The 23,299-nt window shown below is 41.7% G+C and overlaps 1 protein-coding gene across 1 annotated transcript in view; it reads left to right on the forward strand.

Moving 5' to 3' along the window:
• The first annotated feature begins 516 nt into the window (after positions 1–516).
• The window catches only part of plcl1 (phospholipase C like 1), a 127,602-nt gene continuing 104,819 nt past the window's right edge, over positions 517–23,299 (forward strand). The window contains exon 1 of the mRNA XM_026146001.1: positions 517–1,647. Within this exon, the coding sequence (XP_026001786.1) occupies positions 1,459–1,647 (189 nt within the window). The 5' untranslated portion in view covers positions 517–1,458. The remainder of the gene's footprint in view (positions 1,648–23,299) is intronic.

Raw genomic sequence — 23,299 nt, forward strand, 5'->3', positions numbered from 1 at the left:
AAATATGTTTTACACTAAAAAAAGAAGTTCAGATTCGATGTGAGAGGCTCAGTGGATTTTTTTTAGTTTCATTATCTGGTTTTCAGGCTATGTTCTACAATATTTGGGACTTATATGTGTAACCTGGGATGTCTAACAGCATTAGGTATAAAGGCTTTTTTTCCCGTCATATCAGACCTGAACCTAAATGTTACTTTTATTATTCATTGTTATTGTTTGGCCAGTTTATTTATGAATTCTTTGCCAATAAAACATCAGACTATAGTCAGAGTCAACACATCACTTTTCTTTTGCTCTGCTTGCATCTAGTTTTGAGGTAAGCGAAGAAAAACACCAGAAACAACATTTTGATAAAAGCATTCATTTACACTGAAAACCTGCCTAAACTGAATGCGTAAAATCTGTTCCTCCTCTAATCCAGGAGCTGAGCTTAATTAGAATCAAATATATGATCCATTTCAGCACATCGGACATGATTTGCTAACTCTGTGCGGATAAAATGGTTTAAATTTAGGCTCAGCTGGGAAATACAACCAATACATTAGCCCACATAATGTCCTGTCAGCTCCTCCCCACGAAGTGTTAGGAGTCTCTCTCGGTCCCGTGAACTCGGTCGTCCACCTATCGGAGGCTCTGAGTGGCTCGGATCTCCCCAGCCGCCGCGCGCACTGGCTGCTCCGCGCGTCATTCGTGCTTTTTGGCCGGCGTGTGGGAGGAGCTGGGTGGAAGCGGTGAAGGGAGGGGTTCGCGGGCGAGAGGCGGCGCGACTGTCAGTTGTGTTCCGCGTCCTCGTCAAAAGTGGGCTCTTGTTGGTCAGCACAGCCGGAGCGGCTGTTTCAGTGAGAGCGACGCGCTGCCAGGAGGCTTAGGTTTGCTCCTCTCCGCACTTTGACGTCCTCGCGCTGTGGGAAGAAGGCAGGGGAGCTGCGCAGCCACGCAGGCTCTACTCTGAAGTGTCCTCCAACATTTTCTCTTCAGCAGCAGAAAAAAAAGAAAGGAAGAAAGAAAAGGCGCTCCCCGAAGCTTTACGCGCGCTCCCATGTAGTCCCGCTGTTCGAGCAGCAGAGGAGGCGGACGGGAGACGGAGAGGACTTGTTGCGCGTCTCCGGGGGACGCATCAGTTCAGCTTTCATCCAAGTGTGTCTGCGCGCGCATGTGATGCTCTGATTGGAGCGGACATGGACTGTGGAGATCAGCTCCGACTAACAGCCTGAAGTCAGCGCGGATTTGTGCTCAGCGACTGAGAGAGTCTGCTCACAATCAAGGAAACCGGGGTGCTTAGTTTCCTCCAGGCGGACAGAGCTGCTGCTGCTGTCGGTGCTGAAGACAGGACTCGTTTCATCTTTAAATGGCATCCAGGCACAGCAGAGGCAAACTTTATTCGGGTCAGATCCGACGAGTTGATTAATTTTCCCTCTCAAATTACTTTTAAATCAACTCCTCCGTATCCTCGTCGACATGTCTGAGCGTGATGGATGTGGAGATGGGCTGTGCAGCGACGAAGCGCCCGACTATATTCCACAGAGAGCGCCCCGCGGTCGGCGCAGCGGTGTCATCCTCCCCGGCGGCGGCGGCGGCGGCCAGGACACTGATACCATCCTGCTGGAGTCGGTGAAGGCGGCACCTCGCCGGAGCAGCATCATTAAGGTAGTGTAACGCCAACCCAGCCTGCCACACTGTTTATTTATTCATTTATTACTTGTTGTTCTGGCTCAGTTTTCCCGTTAAGTCATGAGAACATGAGCCCGAACGCCAAACACTGGATCCGTTGGATCCACTTTGATTCATTCACGGTTGGGAAATGGCTCAACAAGTGACACGCCTCCTCAGGAGGAAGCCAGTGAAGCTGCAGGGACGAAAATTTTGGGAATAAAATGTCACAGCTTGCTTTTAAATGTTTTGACTTTCCAGTCCCTGTGACGCCAGGGTTCACGGACCACTGCACCTTCCCAGTGCCATCCAAGAATTTTCATGGCGCGGATGCATGCCAGCACCCACGCATGTCATAGCACACTTCTAGCTTATAATGCCTGTAGTGTATTTTATCTTTTAGGTAACATGTACCTAAAAGATAAGTCCACAGTTTGTGTCTTTATCATTTGAACAAACAAATGAGCTGAGCAAAATGTGCACAGTTCTGAGCCAGCTGCAGGGAGAGGATCGTGCACAGCAAGGGTGAAAGAATGCGAGTTGTTTATGGATGAAATGCTCTGATAAGATCTTCTTCACTGTGCTTCCCTGCACTATGCGTACTTCCATCCTGGCTCACACTGTAAATAAATGTTACCTGGTTCACCCTCGTCTCTAAACTCAAACTCACCTCGGCTTACGCTGGAACGACCCCTCACCTGCTGGCCCCCTGACCTCTGACATGCTGCTCCAGCCTCACCTGTGCTCGGGTTGCAGGTCACTAAACTTTCACAAGGAGCTGAGTGAGGAGGATCGTGTTTGAGGGATGTCTAACATATCTGCTCAGCAGGATCCTCTCCACCTCGGCTCACATGTCACTTGACTTGTAGCAGCAGTGTATGTTAATAAAACTCCAGGTACCGAGCTACTTAAGTACAATTTTAACCCTCCTGTTGTCCTGGGGTCATTTTTTACCCCAGAGGACAAAAGGAGTGTGGCAATCAGGAGGACATTACAAAGTTTAAGCTTCTTCTCCTGCCTGTATGAAAAATTCACAATGCAAGAAATGAATAAATGAGATCAAACGTCACTAAAATTTCGTAGTTTGTGTATCACTGGTGTAGCCCACCTGGGTGGGCAGGTGACTCATATACTTTTAGGCTATTGCTGTTGTGAGGTCTGGGTTCTGCCTTGGGGTCATTTACCTCTGTCTGTTCCTGTCTTACTCTCCAGTGTTGTGTCTCAAGAAAGCCCCCCCCCAAAATAAATCCTATAATTTCACTGTTTCTTGCAGCATGTGCTTGCAGCAGGTCAGTTACCCTTTTTCAGTGCTAGGGCTTCTCTAACTGTGGACTAAATGTGGAGATATATATGCACATTACATCGACGCCCCTAAATCAACATCTTTATGCGCGTCTCAGACAGTGTAATATATTAGTTATTATTAGTTTTTTCTGTAACTGTGAGTGCTTTCAGTTTGTGAAGACAAAATTTTGCTCCCAGTTTCTATATTGTGATGTTTGTGCTGTAGTCCTTCCTTCACATTAGAGGCAAACACTGAGGTTTATGACCTTCTGAGTCCGCTTCCCATCTGATGCTATCAGGTCATTCCCATATTTCATGTCAGCAGTCAAGTCACATGGGATGGTGACGATTCTGGCCCTCATCAGGGGTGTACACAGGCAGAGAGAGTCAGCCCCATCTGGGTGACCCAGCTGAACACAGAGTCCTTTGACAGCTGCCGGCAGAGGAAGTAGATAAAAAGATGGACGGATGAGAAGCGTGATGTCGGTGACAGCCACTGTAATTAATGGAAATGTGTCAGGATGTCAATTACTGCTAACAATCAAAAACAAATTGGATTATGATCCACCGAAAACCCCAACTTTCCCTGATTCATAAAGTGACTGTGATACACTGCTCATTGTTGACCTGTGTTTAGGAGGAAAAGACCTTTCACATCCTCTGATAATAAGAAAGTTTGTTAATATCAAAGCTATAGTCTTACCTTTTGGTGTAGTGAAACCATATAGAAATATGTGGCTATAACTATATGGACAATGACAGTTATTGTGAATTAATTGAATGTGGGGGTTGTTGTGTTACTTCTTAGGAAATCATCCCCACCAGCAACCAGATTCATTAAGAACTAAAGCGTCTTAAGAAATTTGAAATGACTGCTCTGATGTTTTTTAAGTTACAAGTTCGTCAAAGTTTAAAAGAAGATGAACAAAACAACCACAGAGACACTAAAGCTGACCTCAAAGCTCAAAACCACCACAGAGAGACTCAAACATACAAAGAGATGTAAAAACTGATAAAGTCTGATTTATGCATCATTTTCTAGTAGGATTGCACTTTTAATTTATAAATACAAAGCAGGAGTGACATAGTGTTCAAAGTGAAGGAGTCACACATTTTTCCTCCGTCTACACACACAAACTGGGATCTCTTGAGATGAAACCAACAGAGCTTTTTACTTGAAATATGTTACCCTTTACCTTCAGTGAACGTGAAGTGAAAGGACGCGGCTGCTTCCTTCACATCTCACATTACTATGACAACAAATGCTCACGTGCCTGCAACACCCACACAAGTTACATGTCTGTGGGTACACACACCCCTGTTATTGCAGAACACCACATCAAAACACACACACACACACACACACACAACACACACACACACACACACACACACACACACACACACACACACACACACACACACACACACACACACACACACACACACACACACACACACACACACACACACACACCTAAGTCACTCCTTGTCCAAACTTTTGCACTGATGCAGCAGTTGCACCTTTTAGCTTTTAGCTCAGGACCTTAAATGTAGCTAACAGCAGAGATCATTATATCAGTTTGTTCTCCTCTAAGAAGCTTTAAAGGGCGTTGAATTCATCAAATGGCTCTTATATGAAATTATATGTATATATGTACACGGAAACATTAGTATCGTAACACTTTCATTAAATCTGTCACCTTTCTCCGTACCTTACATATTTAATATGTTTGAAAAATTTGCTGTGTCCACTAGAATATAAAGTAATGCCCATGGGTTCCAAACAATATTCGGCTGCACAGGAGGAGTTTGTGGCGTCACTCTAGATATGTGTGAGAACACTGAGTACAGACAGGGAGTGAGGGGAGATGGTGACAGGTATGACCTGCAAAACAAGTCACTGGACAAATGTTTGTTTTGGACCTGGGTATTCTTGAGTTTTTTGGTCCAATTTTTATCCAGTCAAAAAAATCGTGTTGTTCTAGTCTGTGTCGCAGTTCCTGGTAATCTGTCAGTACTGAACCTGTTCTCAAAGAACAGCAACCTTATTAGCAGACCTCGAGAACTCATGCACATTTGCAACAACATTTTTATTAAGCAACTACAACAAGTGTTGGGATCTCTGGTGATCAAATGTTTTGGAGTCATGGCTGACAGGATTACACAAGTGTATGTCTGTTACCTCTGAACCGCTGTTGTTCATCTTTTCCCCTCACAATCTATCTGGGAGAGTTTCACGCCCATCCAAACCCTGAAAACCTTCCAGCAGCCAGTCACCTCTTGACCCCTGTTGCCAGAAATAGCTTGTCCTCCTTTTCCAGTTTAATAAGCAAATAATTGTATGTGTAGGGCCTCAGAGAAAAGCCCTCTGTTGCTTTTTAAGGGTGGAGGGGCACAGAGAAGAGTGTAGTAAGAGCAATGTGAGCTGGTTTAAAATGCACAAACTTGCTTGTTAGTTCATTCGCTTTAATTTTTTTCTCGCTAATACAAATTAAGTAACAAAATTGGTTGAAGACCAGAGTATCTTTCAAAAAAAGAATCAGCAGAAAGACGCCTGAATACACAGCAAAACTTGAAAGTCTTAAACTGTTCCCACCTCATCATTCAGGCTCATTCATGAGTTATAATTCAGGTTGTAGTTGCTGAGGCAGCTGCCAGACGCTGCTTCATCACGTATAAAGAGTGAGCAAAGGGGACGTTAATCTCAATCAAGTTAAACACATTAGGCTCAGGCTGTAATATCAATTTTCCCTAGCAAACCATCAGAAATTAGCTTACGACATTACTGTGTAACAGACCAGAAGGCAAAACATGCACTCTGTGGTAGACATGCCAGTCAGGCTGGGGAGTGGGGTGTAGGATTAGCAGTGAATGAAAACAAACACACGCAGACACACAGGTTTTCAGGATCGAGCTCAGGGGAAGGCTTGGTTGGATGTCTCCCTGACAGGCCTGCGTGTTGGCTGACTGCTCACTGCTGGAGTGCTGAAGGACACCATCTCTCTCCATCTCTGTTGCTGTAGTGTTTTGAGCGTAGAGCCTTGATGCCTCACAAGTTGACTAAAATTAAAATTGCAGCAGCGTTTCCAGGAGCCATCGAGTTTCCTAAACATCACAGATGTTTAAGAAGTGAGACAGGAATTAATGCATTATCTAATTCTTTTTCACAAGCAACTTGATGGAGATATATTCATCTGGCTCTGTCTGAAACAAATAATGTAACCACTATGCTATTCGAGCTCTGGAGGCCAGGATTACTGCATTGGAGACTCGGCTTCGTACCCTTGAAGAACCTGTAGCTACCCAGGCCTCTGTAGCCGGTGCATCCAAAGGTAGCGTAGGCTCCGGAAGGACCCTGAGCAGCCGGGGAAACAGGATGGCTGGGTGATGGTGAGGAGGAAGCATAGTCTTAAACAGAAGCCCCAGGTACACCCCCAACCTGTTCATGTGTCTAACCGCTTTTCCCCACTCTGCGACACACCCGTCGGGAATCAAACTCTGGTAATTGGCGATTCTGTTCTGAGACATGCGAAGCTGGAGACTCCAGCAACCATAGTCAATTGTCTTCCAGGGGCCAGAGCAGGCGACACTGAGGGAAATTTAAAACTGCTGGCTAAGGGTAAACGTACATTCAGTAAAATTATAATTCACGTCGGCAGTAATGACACCCAGTTATGTCAATGTTTGTAAAGACCCTTTGGCTGGCTTTCTGATTTTCTACATCTGAAGATATTCATCAAGAAGTGTTTATCATAGATTCCGACCGTGTAAGTAATACTTTATACTTTGTGACAAATATTTGGGGAACATCATGAAATGTAACATCCCCAGTGAGTGTGCTGTCCTCTGGATGGCCTGAGTTCAGCCATGGTGAATTGACTGAGATGTGAAGTAGCCAACGTTGTTACTGGCCAGCATTGCAGGGATTAGACAGTCCTGCAGAGAGGAAAACTAACGTTTCTATCTGGCCCAAACTTGGATAAGAGAACACCCGGGATATTAGTTGAACCATATACAACAACAATTGCTACATAATAGCTGTCTGGAAAGGTCTGATGCTAAATGATTAGCAGTGAAACGAGCCTAAAATGGCTTGTGTCAGGTTAAAACGAGGGACTGTATAAAGCGTCAGTAGGATTCTTTTAAGCTGAATTATGCAAAGCTACTTGAGTAGCTGGAGTATCATAATAAAAACATAGAGCTGGTTATAATAATAGGTCTCCTTTTAAAAGCCTTTTAAAATCATAATGAGGTGAAAACATAAAGGTTTAGAAGTGCACAGGAATGTGGCTCTCATCCATTATCCCAGTCTGCCTCTTGCCCTCCTGCAATCCGCTCTCCTTGTTCTGCATCTTAACCTTGCCAGTCCCGGCAACTTTCTTCCATTTGCCACCACTTTGATTTTTGTTGTTTTCCAAGGCATCATTGTTCTGACTTCACTCTAATTTTCGGCCACCCCCTGCTGTGCCGAGATGTGAACAATGATTTGCTTGCACTGTACTCCTGGAAACCCGTCAAGAGTAATAACAAAGCATCCCTTGTGGTTATGTGGATTTTGTGTGTGATCAGTTGCTAACCACTAAGGGCCCTCTGTCTTCCAGTATCATTCAGCCACTGGTGCCACATCTCTCCGAGTACAGACCTCATCACAGCTGCTGGTCAGGAGTTTGTGTGAGTGAGAGCGAAAGAGACAAAGCACATGTGGCTCTGTACACACACTTGTTATTGTTATCATTTCTCCACACTTGTGCGTCTTTTGGCCTTGGAGGGTTCAAAAATAGAGAGACGGCAAAAGTTATGTCTCTTCACCTCAGAGTATAACGTGAAATTTTGTAGTAATAAAAAAACAGCTAATACAGGAAGAATGTATTATGGTGCCTGCCTTTACAGCGCAGTGTTGTGTGAAAATAACAGATCCATTTCTATAATATTTAAAAAAATCTGATCCATGTAATTGTAGGAAGTAGTAAAAAGCTGAATGCAAAGAGAATTAGCATAGGTACAAAAAGTAACTGTTAGAGCCTGACTGATTGATCAGTAGGCCAATACTATACATTTGCCGATATATTGGTATTTGAATGATCAATAGTGGTGGCTGTAGCTCAGGAGGCAGAGGAGGTCATCCACTCATCAAAAGGTTAATGGTTCAGTCTTTGGCTGCTCCAGTTTCCAGACAAGATACTAAAGCCCAAGTTGCTCTCCAATATGTTGATCAGGGTATGAATGCATGTGAAAGAAAGCTTGTATGTGCTTGTATAAATGGTTGAATTAGGCAAGTTCTATAACACACATTGAGTGCTCAAGTAGAGAAGAGAAGTACTATTAAGGAACTAGTCCATTTACCAATAAACAAAAATTAAAATGGTAAAGAAGAGATGGGAGAACGAGCAAGGGGAAGACATTCAAGGGTCCAAAGCCTGCATTAGCCTTATATGGCTACCTGCTCAACACAGCTGGGGTTTCACTTGATGCAAAAACAGTTAGAAAAGAGCTCGGGAGCCACCTGCAATAGCCAGAAGAAGAAGGCTAATTTAGTCTTATGAAGGTGTACCTATAAAAATGAACCATATAAGAGGGAACGGGATCTCAGAGAGTGTCGGGAAAAGGAAAGTGAGAGCACTTTGGTCTCAGCACATTATTGGAGAAAGCTATAAAGCAATCTCTGAAATCTATCTGAAAGCCCATCTATCTACTATGAGGCAAGAAATAGAGTATCTTCTGAACACAGTGAAACAAATAGATCAGGTAAAAGCTAGGTACCATAACATCACAACATCTGCTCATCTGCCTTCCTGATCTGATACACGTGGATACTTCACACATGAAAGGCAAATTTAATAGAGTTAACATTATTGGGAATGTCCACTTACTGTGTCAACTTTACCTCTGGACAGTTTCAGCGTTCTGGAAATCTATTCTCCAAACAGATGAGCCAACAGTGGAGCTGTTTTGTTACCACTAAAATAACCATATTTGGTGAAAAGGCAACACTGCATCCAACTAAAAGAAACTTTTTTCTAACACTAACATTATTGACCGATATTAACTATTAGAACATTGAGGACTTTGCATAATGAAAGGAACCAACGAATCAGGCTTATCGAGACATTCTTCAGTAGAATGTCATGTTGTTGGATATGGGTTTGAAGCCTGACTGAAAATGGGTCATTCATCAAGAAAATGGCCCAAAGCATTCCAGCAAAATAATCAAGGCGGAAAAAGACTAATTGACAGTCTGCATTAGCCATGTCAGAGTATGTGATCAGAAGGCTGTGGCAAGGAGCAGTGTGCAAAAACCCCTGAACCGGGGAAAAGACATGCTTTTCTTTTCTTTATATAGAAGTTCTTTGGTTGAATAATTGTTGGTAATGTGGATGCAAGAAGCTTTTGACAACTGTTAGTTTACATATATAATCTAAAGGCATCTCAATCAAATAAAATGTTACTAGTGTCACAGGTAATAGAGAATGCATTTAGCTATTTTGCTAAACTAGGCTAGTAGGCATTGAGCAGCACAAGGATTTTTTATTATTAAATGGAGCGCCTACATTGATTTCTGTCAATTGCAAACATGCATCAGAATGAGCTTTTTGTACAAGAAAGGAAAAAAGGTATTTTTGGCTATGCTATTGCGACGCTGCTTGTAACAATGTGGTGTGTAGTTCTCTTTGTATTTCACAAGGTTATACAAAGTAAAGGTCCCACGTGTGTCACGGTAAAGTATTAAGGTCACATGGCTTTGTAGGTTAGTGTATGTACATTTAATGGATCGTGTTTAACTTGAATAATCTGACTATAATCAGAAGTTTAACTTTTTAAAGGAAGCAATCACTTGACTGATACTTGAGGATGTATTTTATAAGGAGCTATAATCAAGTTTGTTGTAAGTACGGGAAATACAGCTCACAAGCGAGGAGTGCACATCACTGATGTGCACATGATGCACATCAGAAGGCTTCCAGGCCAATCTGAGGAAAGTAGAATTTTACAAAAGGTCTTAAAGAGACAGGAGCTAAAACATCAGAGAAAGAGGCGTAGAAGTGAGCAGCTGAATAAAGGGTCTGTATCAGTTAAAGGTAGTAAATGATGACCTTGGAAAAAAGACGCATTTGCTTAAAGCACGTGAGAGTGTGCTCGTATTTGTTGTCAGAGTTAATGCGACCAATATGGGATTTTAACGGTGAACTTCACTGCAAAGTCGACAAGGTCTTTGGTGCTGGAACTGCAGACGCTAGAGCGTGGAGAGGATTTTGGATTTGAATAAGTGAAAACACAGAGTAGTTTAAAGTTGAGTGGGTGCCATGCAGGGTGACTGTGGGCAAGGATAGAGGAGAGTTGTTTATATCTACAAATCACTTCCTGTTTAAAGCTCTCTGATGCATCCATCCGCATAAACACATGCACAGCTGTCTTTCTGTCACTGTCAGTCTTTGGGTTTTTCCCTGTGAAAAAGAGAGGGACAAAGAGGAAAAAGAAATGTCAGGAAGCAAAGAGAGCAGAGGGATGTTGAGATACACACACGGAAAACTGCTCAGTGTGTTTTGACGCGTTGTAGAAAGCGAAGCGCCAAGAAATAAATGTGAGGGAGGGTACTGAAAAAGGAGCGAAGGAAAATTAGTGTCATCCAGGCAGATGTAGTTTGCAGTGTGTGTGTGTTTGTCTGAGTGTCAGCGCAGTAGTGTGTGGCGTTAACCTCAGGGTGGATGTATCTGAAAACTCTAGAGACTGCATGTCAGCTTGTTTTGCTGTGTTGGGCTTCAGCCTGGAGAGCAGTGCACAGACACACCAACAGACATTCAGATCCTAAATGTTACAACAAAGGCCATTTTCTCACTGTGCTTGCTAGTTTGAATCCCTTGCTCAAAAACACTGCTTCTTTGGGATGACATGGAATTTGATCCCGATACCACTGAATTTCCACCACATTAATAATGCACTACAAACATACTGCACTAAAGCATATGCACATGGTATGACTCTATTTATATTTCGAGCTGCTGCTGTTAGCATTGGGAGATAACATACTAAATTAATCCAAAGCATAAAGTGTATGTAAGAGACAGGTGTAGGTTCCAGGTGAATGTGATGTTATAATGGCTATATCCATTAGAGCCTAAACAATTTATCAGCGAGCCAATATTAATGACCGGTTATTAGCTATTTGCTGATCTATCGGTACTGGCTGCATTTATCAGCCTATCAATGTTCCCTTTTTATATAAGACCTTAACAAGATGCACAAAAGATTTGCTTAAGGCCCACAAACACAAATTCCTCTTTTTATGTTGTAAAAATTAAAACTTTCCAAAACCTCAAAAATACTTTTATAAATTTCAAGTTTTGTCTGACCAATGCTCTGAAATTAAGCCAATGTACAGCCGATTACCAAACATAAAGACAGCAAATGTAGCTGTTGATTTCAGTTTCCTGTCATTATGCTAAGTTAAGCTTATCTTAATTGAGTTGCACAAACATCAAAGTTGTATAAGAAAATATTTATCATCTTTGTAGTGACACCAGGTACTGTCTATGAATCACAACCCAATCACAGTAGACTGAGAACGACGACGAATGTTTCTTTAATAATGTCAGAACAAGACAACGTAAAACATTTTTGTCTGTTGTTTTCTTTTTGCTGGCAGTGCAGGAATGTCGTTTGTGATGTTATCGTGATGCAGTCATGAACTTTATTTGTATGAACTGTGATTCCACTGACCTAGACCAGCTAATCGTCATGGACTTGGTTTGGGGGTAAAAATGTGCACATTTCAGTGTAACCGTCTCTGGATTGTAGCTCTGGTCTTTTGTCTGGCCTGTAGCTCTGTAGCATGTTTTCTGCAGCAGTGCTGCATCATTACAGTGTGTTCGGTCCAGCTGACATGTTGCTTGACAAAGACAGTGGGTGTGTCCTGACTTACCAGAAACTTGTATCTGGTCGTGTGTGTGTGTCATTTACAAATGTTTGTTGCTGTCTGAAGAATAAACAGCTGTCACGTGGTTGTGAGCTTTTCTCTGTAAGCATGTATGAGTGAGTGTCTGTCAGTGAGTTTGTGTTTGCAGGACATGTTTCATTTTTTTCAGAGAGGAGGAATGTGCGCGGCTGCCAGGGTTGGCCTCTGTGACTTCACTTGGACTAGCACAGATCCCTGGCAGCACATACACCTGCTGCCATGGTAACCACATATGACAAACTCCCTCCACATTCTAACCTACCCCTTCCGCTCTCTGTGGTGTTGACCTGTAGTACTCAGTTTGTGGTTTCTGTTTACACAGGTTCATTGTGGGTTATCAATTAGTTTTTCTGACACAAGGCAAATCCCCATAAGCTAAATAATTGATTTTAAAGTGAAGATCTGGTTGAAGTGTTTGGGTTACTGTTCTCACTAGAGTCCTTTTAAAGGATGGAAACACAACTGTGCTGAAGAAATGTGTTGGCAGTCCTGTGTTGCTCATCGAGACCAAGCAGGTCTTAGAATGAACACGTTTCTTTGTCACTGCAGCACATCAAATCAAACAGTCTAGGAATGTTCTTGATAAGTCTACCCATGCCCAGTGCTGTGGTGGGTCCATTTGTAGATGTTAGATAGATCCTTTCCCATTTCCAGTCTTTATGTTAAGCTAACAAAAACATATTTGGTGCTTTTTTGCTGATGCTTGTAGATTAGCTTGGCATTACGACAGTAATCAGACAGCTAACTTTGCTGTTTTGCGATAAGCTCTGTGGTTGGCTGTAGATTAGCTTAGCATGACAAAAGAATCCCGAATAAACAGCTACCATTGCTGCTATATGACAAGCTGATCTGCTACTGCCTGTAACGTCATGTACATGCTAGTCTGTTAGCCCTGAAAATGTGTCATATTCTCTGCTGCTTATCTGGGTCCAGGTCACAGGGGCAGCAATCTAAGCAGACCTCCCTCTCGGTGGCCAATTCCTCCAGCTCATTTGGGGGAATACTGATGTGCTTCCTGCCAGCTGACAGATATAATCTCTCCAGCGTGTCCTGGGTCTGCTCTAGAAGAGCGGTCTCCAACCTTTTTTGCGCCACGGACCGGTTTATGCCCGACAATATTTTCACGGACCGGCCTTTAAGGTGTCGCGGATAAATACAACAAAATAAAACTAGTACCGGTACCGAAAAAAAGAAGATTTATTCATAACACACGTGAAAAGACCCGGGAAAACCGAGTTAACGATAAAAACAACAACAAAATAACGCTGAAAACCGATAAAAACCCTGAAAACCATACATTTCACACCTGAGCCTCAACTCTCGCGGCCCGGTACCAAACGACTCACGGACCGGTACCAGTCCGAGGCCCGGGGGTTGGGGCCGCTGCTCTAGAATATATGCCTGGAACATCTCACCTAGGAGGCGCCCATGTAAAGCTTTCCCGTAAAGCTAAAAATATTACATTTTAAGTACCTACAAATGTTTATGAACAAGAAATTCTTTCATGTAAAATATTTTAGTGCCTTGATTTGACTTTTGCTGCCAGAATCACATACATTTTGTCATGCAACAAACATCTATGTGCCTGCGCCTGTGCATCTGTGGAAATTTACATTACAACACACTAACTACACATGCACCTCCGGCAGTAGTGATATAATACCAATGAGTACTCGGCCATGGTGTCCCCAGCTGTCCATGTCCATGTCAGGACCAGAGTATAATCAAGGCAGAAGTCAGCAATCAAACTGAGGCAGGTTAATGTCATCGACTGTTTTAACTATTTTGTATTTAAACTGTCAAGTGGCAGCTATTATTCTCCTGTGTCAACCTCAAGTTTCTGAATCTTATGGTACCATGGTTATGTCCATTTGAAGAGTGTACTGCGAGTGTACTAAGATGGGTTTTCAAACATTGCTCCTGTGGAGTCCGAATGGCATGCTGCTTGATGTGGATGATGGTCAAATGCTTACTGGTTGATAAGTGAACTTGAAAAGGGAAGGAAGCTACAGCAGAGTTTACCTGCAGACTAGTTGAACCACATATTATTGATACTGTACCCATCTGACACAGACCCACAGACTGGTCTGCCAATGTGCCACCACCACTGAACCATAATTTCTCAATAACAGAGCACTGGTAGCATTTTGATAGTGGGAAACATACAATATATGGACAAAGTACTGGGCCACCTACAGGAGCAGCTGGGCCATGCCGTAAATCTCCCGGTGCACAGTGTTGGTGCTGATGTTAATCCCAAAAGAGGTTTTGAAGTCTGAGTGATTGAATCAGAAGAGCTTTGGCAACTTTTGTTCACTATGTGCCTCAGCACTTGGCAACCTCACTCTGTACACTCTGTAACTTTATGCATTCTGCCACTTTGTGGCTCAGTTACTTGCAGTTGGCTGTAGGATATTCAAGAGGGAAGAAAATACACAAATCTGCTTGTTGTAACAGCGCCATTCTGTTAAAATATGAAATTCAGTAAGCTCTTTAGAACAAACCATTCTTTCAGAAATGTTTGTCAAGGCAGGCTTGATGGCTAGGTGCTTTGTTTATATATATGTATATATATATATATATATATATATATATATATATATATATCTATATATAATTTTTTTATTTTTTTTTTGATGTATGTGTATGTTGTTAAGATTGGATTGAAAACACCTGAATTCAAAGATTAAGATGTCTATTAGTGATGGGATTTCTGGCTCTTTCGGCTCCGAACCGGCTCTTTAGGTTGTTTTGTTGCTTTAATTAATTTATTATTAACAACAATATAAAATTATGTACAAAAGGAATTACTAATGTAAAAAAAAGTGGTTTTATTTATATATGTTTATACAGAAATATATGCAGTGGCCCCTAGAGACAAAGCATGTACAAACTCCAAAACACATCTCTAGCATTAACTGAACTTCCAAAACAGAGCTGCCTAGATCATTTAAATTACACGACTGAAAGCATATATGAGTGCTTGTGTATTTATACACAAGCACTCATATACAGGGTGGGCCATTTATATGGATACACCGTAATAAAATGGGAATGGTTGGTGATAAAGTCCTGTTTGTGGCACATTAGTATATGTGAGGGGGCAAACTGCTCAAGATGGGTGGTGACCATTTAGAAGTCGGTCATCTTGGATACAACTTTTGTTTTTTCAATAGGAAGAGGGCCATGTGACACAAACTTATAGATAATGTCACAAGAAAATCAATGGTGTGCTTAGTTTCAATGTAACTTTTAAAATTTTCTACTCTCATGTGAAATTCCAATTTTAAAGCTTGTCATGAATCGCTGTGTGGCAGGCAGGAATTGGACCCAAAATGCAGGCCCTTAGACACGAGGGATGAACTCAAAACCACAGCTTTGTTTGCTGGCATGGGAAAAATGAACATACAAAGCAAACTAAACTGGAAACAACTGAAACTCACAGGGAAACCACAGGGCAATCCGCACAGCATGACAGTACAACACAACAGAGAGCAAGTGCAAACACAGGGCTTATATACACAGGGGAGTAATCAGGGAATGGGAAACAGGAGGGAGGCACGGCTGGGAATAATTGGACATAACGAGACAAGGGGAGAGAAACTAGAAACACTGACGAGAGACACGGACCTACAAAATAAAACAGGAACTCACACATGCAAAGACACAGACTAAGAAATGCAGACTTGACACAGGAATACACAGGCAGAAAAGACTAAACACTGAACTGCGGAAGAACAGAACTAAAACCCAAAGAAATAGAAAAACAGAACCAAAATACATCACAATAATAGAAAACACAAAACGCTGGGTCAAAAGACCCAGGATCATGACAAAGCTGTTCTAGTGTTTTTCAACCTTTACTGATATTAGAATTTGTATTATTTTTGATTTTGCCTTCAAATTCTCACATTTGTCAAGGTTTCCTTCCTTCAGATGATTCTGTTGTTACACTGGTGCACTCTCTCCTGTATCAGCTTTATTCAGCCTTGGATAGCAACAGAGGAAAAATGGTAAACGACACAAAGGGTGGCAGCTTCACAGTGAGCCAGGCACAGGTACAGAAGGACAGTCAGGTGTTTTGAAGGCACAATTTGTTGGGACACGTCATATGGAGTTATTAAGCAGAAAAGGCTAGAGCAGAAGAAATAGATCCAAGGGTGGAACGTGCAGAAATGTGCAAACAAACAAACAAGCAAACAGTGCAGGTGTTTGTCAGCCCGCAGCAATATATTGTCACAATATTGCTTCTGTCCCTCACAAAATAACATTCTGCTGCCTCTGTTAGGTTGTTTTTGCCCCAGACGGTAACATTTCATCTCTTCTCTTTTTCTCCAGGTGTTGATATTGCCTAAGGTTCATTGTCTTGTTGTTCTGTGTGCAGTTATACAAATTTTGCACTCTCAAGTACTCTCCTCACGTTTCAGTGGGTTTTATACTATTATGTTTTTGCTGCTGTGTAAATTATAATTACATTGGTGAAATTTACTGGATGTTCCTAGTGATCCACTTCCTGGTTGATGAGGGGAAGAATGTACTGATTGAATGGTAGGACTACGAAGGGCTGTTTAAAAAACCAACACCCCCCCCCCCCCCCCCCGTCCCTGTCCAAAACCCCCCCAAACAAAAAACCCCCAAAAACCCAGGAATCAGCACAATTTCATAGATAAGGTTGAATAATGTGTATTTAAGTAGTTTTTATTTTTACTTTGTAGGTTAGCATTAACGTTTGCTACTAAATTAGCCAAAAATAGATATTGTTAGTTTTTGCATTAGCTAGTAGAAGCTCGTAGGCTGGTTCACTCGGGAGTCCAGACTTCCGAGCAGTGGTGGTCCTAGCTTGTTTGGCGCCCTGGGCGAACACTCCCTCTGTAAACTGACATCACAGCTCAGGTCGGCTATATCAATGTGAAACAATTTGGAAAAATTGTGGAAGACGCTGGATTGATTTGTTCATTATTTGCATACTGGAATGATCTTTGAATGTTGGAAAGAAGAGTGTACCATTATACTGAAGTAAATACTGAATAACTGACAGATTTGTAACATTTCAATAACATACTGAATAGACTAGAATATATAAACCTACAGGTAACAACCAGTATTATATTAATCTTATGTATAGTCCTTAATCTTATTCATGACCATTATTGTAATGTTACATTACGACAGTTCAGCCTCATACAGAACTCAACAAGCAATGACTGAAGCACACACTTTATCTCTTTTCAACATTTGACATATAAACAGAACTCACATTGCTTATTGAACAAATAACAAAGGTCAGACGTTACAATTATTTTATTTTATTCTAGTCTCTCTCACAACTAACAACAGCCAGATGGTGTTCAGAATCGAGTTCAAAACACATAATTTGATGATTTCTGGAACTGACTTCATATCAGTCTTCTTCTTCTGAAAATGCTCTTGCCTTCCTTTCTGGATTAAATCAAAACAGGTTTTAATTCAAAATAAGATGTTAAATCAAAGATGAGTGAAAGATTCAGTTCAAAATAGATAAAGTTGAATAAAAGGATCCAGTTATGGAGGTTTAACTTTAATTTCAGCATGATGGATTTGCTCCAGAACATGAAACAGATATAACCTAAGTGAGTTATCGCTCCACTGACAGGCAAATGCCACCGAGGGTTTTGAAGGCAGTGTGCTGGGAGCAGGCTGTTCTAAGCGGGTATCACAAATCCTGACTGCCCAGTTAGCGGATGGCTGGCGAGGGATACTGGCTGTCATACTAGAGGGAATGGACATCTCTGAAAATGTTGGCAAATAGGAAATAGCTTGATAAATCTAACACATATTTGAAAATTAGGCAATTCTCACCGAAAAACAAGTTTTATTGTGATAGCTGCAAATAAAATGTCTACAAAGCTGTAACATTTGTTGCAGGTTTATACAAGGTTTAAGTGGAAACTATATAATAAAAGACGTAAAGACATCTGAAGACTAAGGCTTCCTCATTTCACACTCACACATACATGTACAGTGACTTAGCTGCTGAGGTGACTGCTCTGTGTGCTGGCTGGTGGACAATCTCACATACGTGGAAAAACCAGGCACTCCTCTTTGTCTCTGGCACACTAACCTGAGTTTAAATGTAAGTCAGATCTCTCTGTTTCATAGACGCCATCCATGACTTGTAACCTTGAATGAGGTCATCTTTGGTTTGTTTCCTTGGCTACCAAAAGGAGAATAAAAACACTGACTTCCTGGACTCTTTGGCTCTTTTCTAATGCACACACCCATTTCTTTATGCCAACAGATTTTTGGAGGGTCTCAGCTGTGAATACAATCCTCTGAGATGAAACTGTAGGGTGGATCAGGCTCTTGTTTTCAGTGGAGCTTTAAGTCAGTGTGGAGAGAAAAAGAGAAATACCACAAAACATTTCCATGGCTTAGCTTAGCAATAACCAAGATGTTCATGAAAATGTGACCGTATTGTACACCAGGAGAATTCTGCTGGATTTCAGCCTGAAACCTATTGTGGCTCCAGTCGTTATGATCAGCTTGGATTCTCTCCCACTTGGGCCTTTGTCTTGTGACCTTTTGGAAATTGATCCGTTTGAATGATAGTGCAGCACATGACAGCTAGCATGAGACCGTGAAACAGCAAAGCTAATTTTGCAACTATATAAGAAAGCAGGATTGCCATTACTGATGACAGTTGGCTCACCTTTAATTCAAAAGCAATGATGTAAGAATTTAGTAAAAGCCGGGTGATGCAGTACCACCCGAAAGGTTGGACACACCTCATCATTCCAGGATTGATCTCCACCTGAAGCGTTTTCTGAAATAACAACAAGTGATTTGGAGTTGATATACTAGTTGGCTGCTTTTCCATCACTATCATCCATCACATTACCTAACAGTCCTTAAAGATCCTAGAGGAGCATTTTGTCCCTTCATAAATAATGATGAAGATTTTAGCTCAGTGTGTCATGTGACTTTATAGTACCCATGTGGCTAAATGTTTCCTTGAACTCTTGAGAGCCAGTTAAAAACTGTTTAATGTTAAATATTTTCTTAAACAACTACAAACCCAATGACATGGTCCTGAGTCTTTAATGGACATCTCTGCTGTGGACTAATGATTCGTTCTTTTAGATTTAAGAAATATTGCTGTTCAGTCCTGTGAGTTTCGTTATGTATATTTCTAGCTCTTGGTTCTGTTGGATTGTGTTAGTACCCTTTTATGTCCAGTGTTCCTAGTCTTGCTTTTGTGTCTTGTCATCAGCATCTCCTGTGCTAGTGAGTCATGTCTCCATTATTGTTTACCTTTTAGTCTGTGTTGTATAAGCTGCTTCCTGTTTTATTTTGATAGTCTCTCATCTCTTTTGCATTATGTTGACTTTTCCTTCCCCTGTCCTGTTATGTCTAATTTGTTCCTGCTGTGTTCCCCAGCTGTCTGCACACCGTTAATCACCCTCCTGTGTATATCTTGTCTCAGACTCCCTTTGTCCCTTAGAGAGAATGTCTGCTCACAGTGCTGTGTGTCCCAGTCCTCATTTATTTCTACTTTAGGTTCAGTAAGTTTCTGTCTTCCTTTTACGTTTTGGTTCTTTGTGTTTTTGTACTCTGGACAGCCACCTCAGTAGACGGCACGTTTATGTTTCATCCCATCTGTCTGAGAGTCTGCTTTTGGGTTCTCGTCTGTTCTACACACCCAAATACAAAAATAAATATCCATAAACCCAAATTTTACTAACAAAAGAAGACAAAATATATAAAAGTTTTGGACCAGGAAAATTAACAGTTTTAAGAAAAGAAAGATCATTTTTAATTTGATGGCATCAACACCTCTCGAGAAAGTTGGGACAGGATAACAAAAGGCTGGAAAAGCAAATGGTACAAAACAGCTGGAGCAACAAAGTGGGTCAAAAATCAGTAACATACCTGGGTTTAAAAGGAGCATCTTAGAGACGCAGAGTTTGTCAGAAGTAAAGATGGGCAGAGGTTCCAGTCTGCAAAAAACAAACAAATTGTGGAACTGGTTTAAAATAATGCTCCTCAAAATATCATTAAAATATTCTGGGAATCTGGAAAAATGTCAGCGCCCATTGTACAAAGCCAAAATGAATATTGGATTTGCGTGAGCTTCTGGTCTCCAGGCATCACTACATTAAAAATGGGCATAATTCTGTCATTCAGATTCAATCAAAATTCAAATTCTTTTTGAAAAACCTGGACACCATGTCCTCCAGAGTAAATAAGGGAGGCACCATCCAGCTTGTTATCAGCACTCAGTTCTGAGGCCTGCAGCAACATATGCTGTCATCCAGGTTCTGTCTTTTTCAGGGACACCCATGCACATTTCAACAAGATAATGTTAAACTACATACGTTGCCTTTTAGAAAAGCATGGCGTTGTAGTAGAAGAGTCTGAACTGTCCTGTCTGTGCTCCAGACCTCTGATTTGACACATCATCAGTCAAAAAAATACACCAGAGAAGATGCCCGACCTCTATCAGACAAGAACCAGATAACATTCTTCTCCCAATTGCCCAACAACTGGTCTCAGTTCAGTTCCCAGATGTTTGCAAAAGAAGAGGGGAAGAAGAGGGCCCCATCCCAACGTTTTTGACATGTGTTACTCTAACGAAATGAAAAATGAGCCAATAATTTAAAAAAATGGTACAGTTCCTTAGTTTTTATGTTCTATTATAAATAAAATATGGGTGCATGAGATTTGGAAATCGTTGAATTCTGCCTTCATTTATAAGTGTTTATTTATTATTTATTGAATTGATTTATTTAAGGGCAGCACGGTGGCACGGTGGTTAGCACTGTTGCCGCACAGCAAGAAGGTCTTGAGTTCAATTCCACCATCAGGCCAGGTGTGGAGTTTGCATGTTCTTGCGTGGGTTCCCTCGGTGTACTCCGGCTTCCTCCCAATTACAGTCTTTAGACTTTAATTGATTAATCCCATAGGTGTGAATGTGAGCACGAATGGTTGTCTGTTTCTATGTGTGTTAGCCCTGCGACAGACCGGCGACCTGTCCAGGGTGTACCCCGCCTCTCGTCCTATGACAGCTGGGATAGGCTCCTGCGACCCTGAAAAGGATAAGCAAATGGATGGATGAATTATTTGAAATATTTATAGTAAATATTAAAGTCTCAGCTTTTTCAGAATTGGGTTTTTACTTGACTTAGAAAACTTTAGCAGCTGGGTGGCTGTTTCTTTTTACAGACTAAGTTTTATGCTTGGTATACATAAGTTAAAATTCCAGTTCCATTGTACTGCCCTCGAATGGGCATTTTAAAGCATTCCTGACACATTGCATTCACAGGACTGGGACAGACATAAGTTGACAGGTGCACCGAGCATGCTGAAAGGACAGTAACGTTTCATTTTTAATGCCAAAGAAAGTGAAGAAGCGATGCATGTAGCAGGTAAAGGTCAAGTCTCCTTGAGCTACTCGGGAGGCAAACCTTGAATCTTCTCATCCATAGTTGGATGTGTTATCTATTGCACCACTATCCCTTTGTGGCCTGGCCTTTTGTAACTCCTTTGTTTCTGTAGCAGTTCTCCTTAACAGGTTTATTAACAAAACAAATGCCCTGTATGAGGGTCAAGCTCATGACCTTGCTCACGCTGCGTACCACACTAATGGAGCTCAGTAAGCTGTAAAAGCATGTACAATGGATTCTGTGGTGATTAACCATCTTTCACTAATCTCATGATTAGTCAACGTAGAAAAGTCAGCACCCCAATAATAAATACTCAATAAACTGGTGAGACAGTAGTGAGACATCAGCCACCAGACATTTTCCTGACACAAAACCTACATCTATTAGTTCATGTGTCCCTTTTCAGGTTCAAAATCACAACTGAATCAGATTTTTAAGATCTATCAGGATTGATTTATAAAAACATATCTTCAAAACTCACTTGTGAATGTGATGCTATGAGAGAGCGCATACTGGAAAATATACCTAACTTCAGTCCATGTAAAACGCAGCAGATCCTGGAACAAGTCATGCATCAGTAGTTAGGAACACTAACTGCAGCTGCTGTGACCCAGATTTGAACAGGTTTGCTGTAACCACAATGCAGAGTGGAGTCCTAACCACTATATGATCACAGCTACTCATTGACCTTGAAACCCTGCTGTTGTGATGGCATCTCAGCCCTGCTAATGCTGTGGCACATGAGCTCTGAATGTTAACATTAGTACTTTTTTCTATGCCCTGTTCACTACACTGCTAGCCCTCCACACTATGCCGTTACATTAAGGGGTTGTTTGACGCCTATGGTCCTTTAATTAGCAAAGAAGTATCGAGAACATAATCAAATTGCTTGTTGAGTTGTTCACATGTGTGCCTAATGAAGCAGATCCTAATCTGGCTGTGTCATATTATATTGTCCATAGAACATGGCATAAAACTGTCACATCACAATATCAGTGATGCACAGGAACATTTTTTTTGCAAAATATGCGAGAGAGCTGTTCTTGGTAAAGGTGGAAACAGAAAACTGGTTTTACCACTCGAGAAAAAAACACATTGTCAAGTACAACTAAGGCACATGAGGAGGAGATACAGAGGTACTCTGTGGTTAACCACCTTTCCATTACCTGACGTTACCTAGTCAACAGGGAAATGTCAGCATAGCCATTGTTGACCTTAAGACTCTGTTGTTGTAATGGCATCTCAGTTCTGCTGATGCTTTGGCATATGAGCCCTGAACACCATGCCTTTGAGTTTGAGTTTTTGCAACATTGCACAACAACAGATATGATTGTGTAATTGGCAAACAACTGTCGAGAGCATGTTGAGCTGTTCACGTTCTAAAGCAGGAGATTTTAATAAAAGAAGAAGCCTGAGGCTTGGCAATAGACAGAGCTACAAATACAGATGCAGCGTTCACATGTTCACCACACCAGTGTTTGGCCTTTTGTCACATATGGTCACAGTGTCACTTAAATCCTCCTGAGTGGCACTAAGAAATAATGGCCAGAAAAGAGTTTTTGTAGAGTCGTCTGGTGCAACACATCTAAGGAAAGTTGGGACAGGACCATGTGTGGGAACTGTGGAGACCAGTTTCTGGACTTTGTGAGAAGAATGTTCTCATTCTTGACTTCCTGACTGACTTCTTTGTTGTATTTTTCACTTTCATGTTTTCAGTTGCTGAGAGGTCTGGAGCACAGGTAGACCAGTGTAGCTTCTACTACAGAGCCATGTTTTTGTAATAGCTCCTGTGCACAGTTTAGCATTGTCTTGCTGAAGTTTGGAAGGCCTTCCCTGAAGCATGACACCATATGTGCTCTAAATGTTGTATTACATTTCAGAATTGATGTTGCCTTTTCAGATATGGAACCTGCTGATTCCACCGATGCACCCCCCATACCATTGGAGATGCAGACTGAGTGCCGATAACAAGCAGGATGCGCCCTCTCCT

Source organism: Astatotilapia calliptera, chromosome 16 (genome assembly GCF_900246225.1).
Source record: "Astatotilapia calliptera chromosome 16, fAstCal1.2, whole genome shotgun sequence".
NCBI classification, from domain to species: Eukaryota; Metazoa; Chordata; class Actinopteri; order Cichliformes; family Cichlidae; genus Astatotilapia; species Astatotilapia calliptera.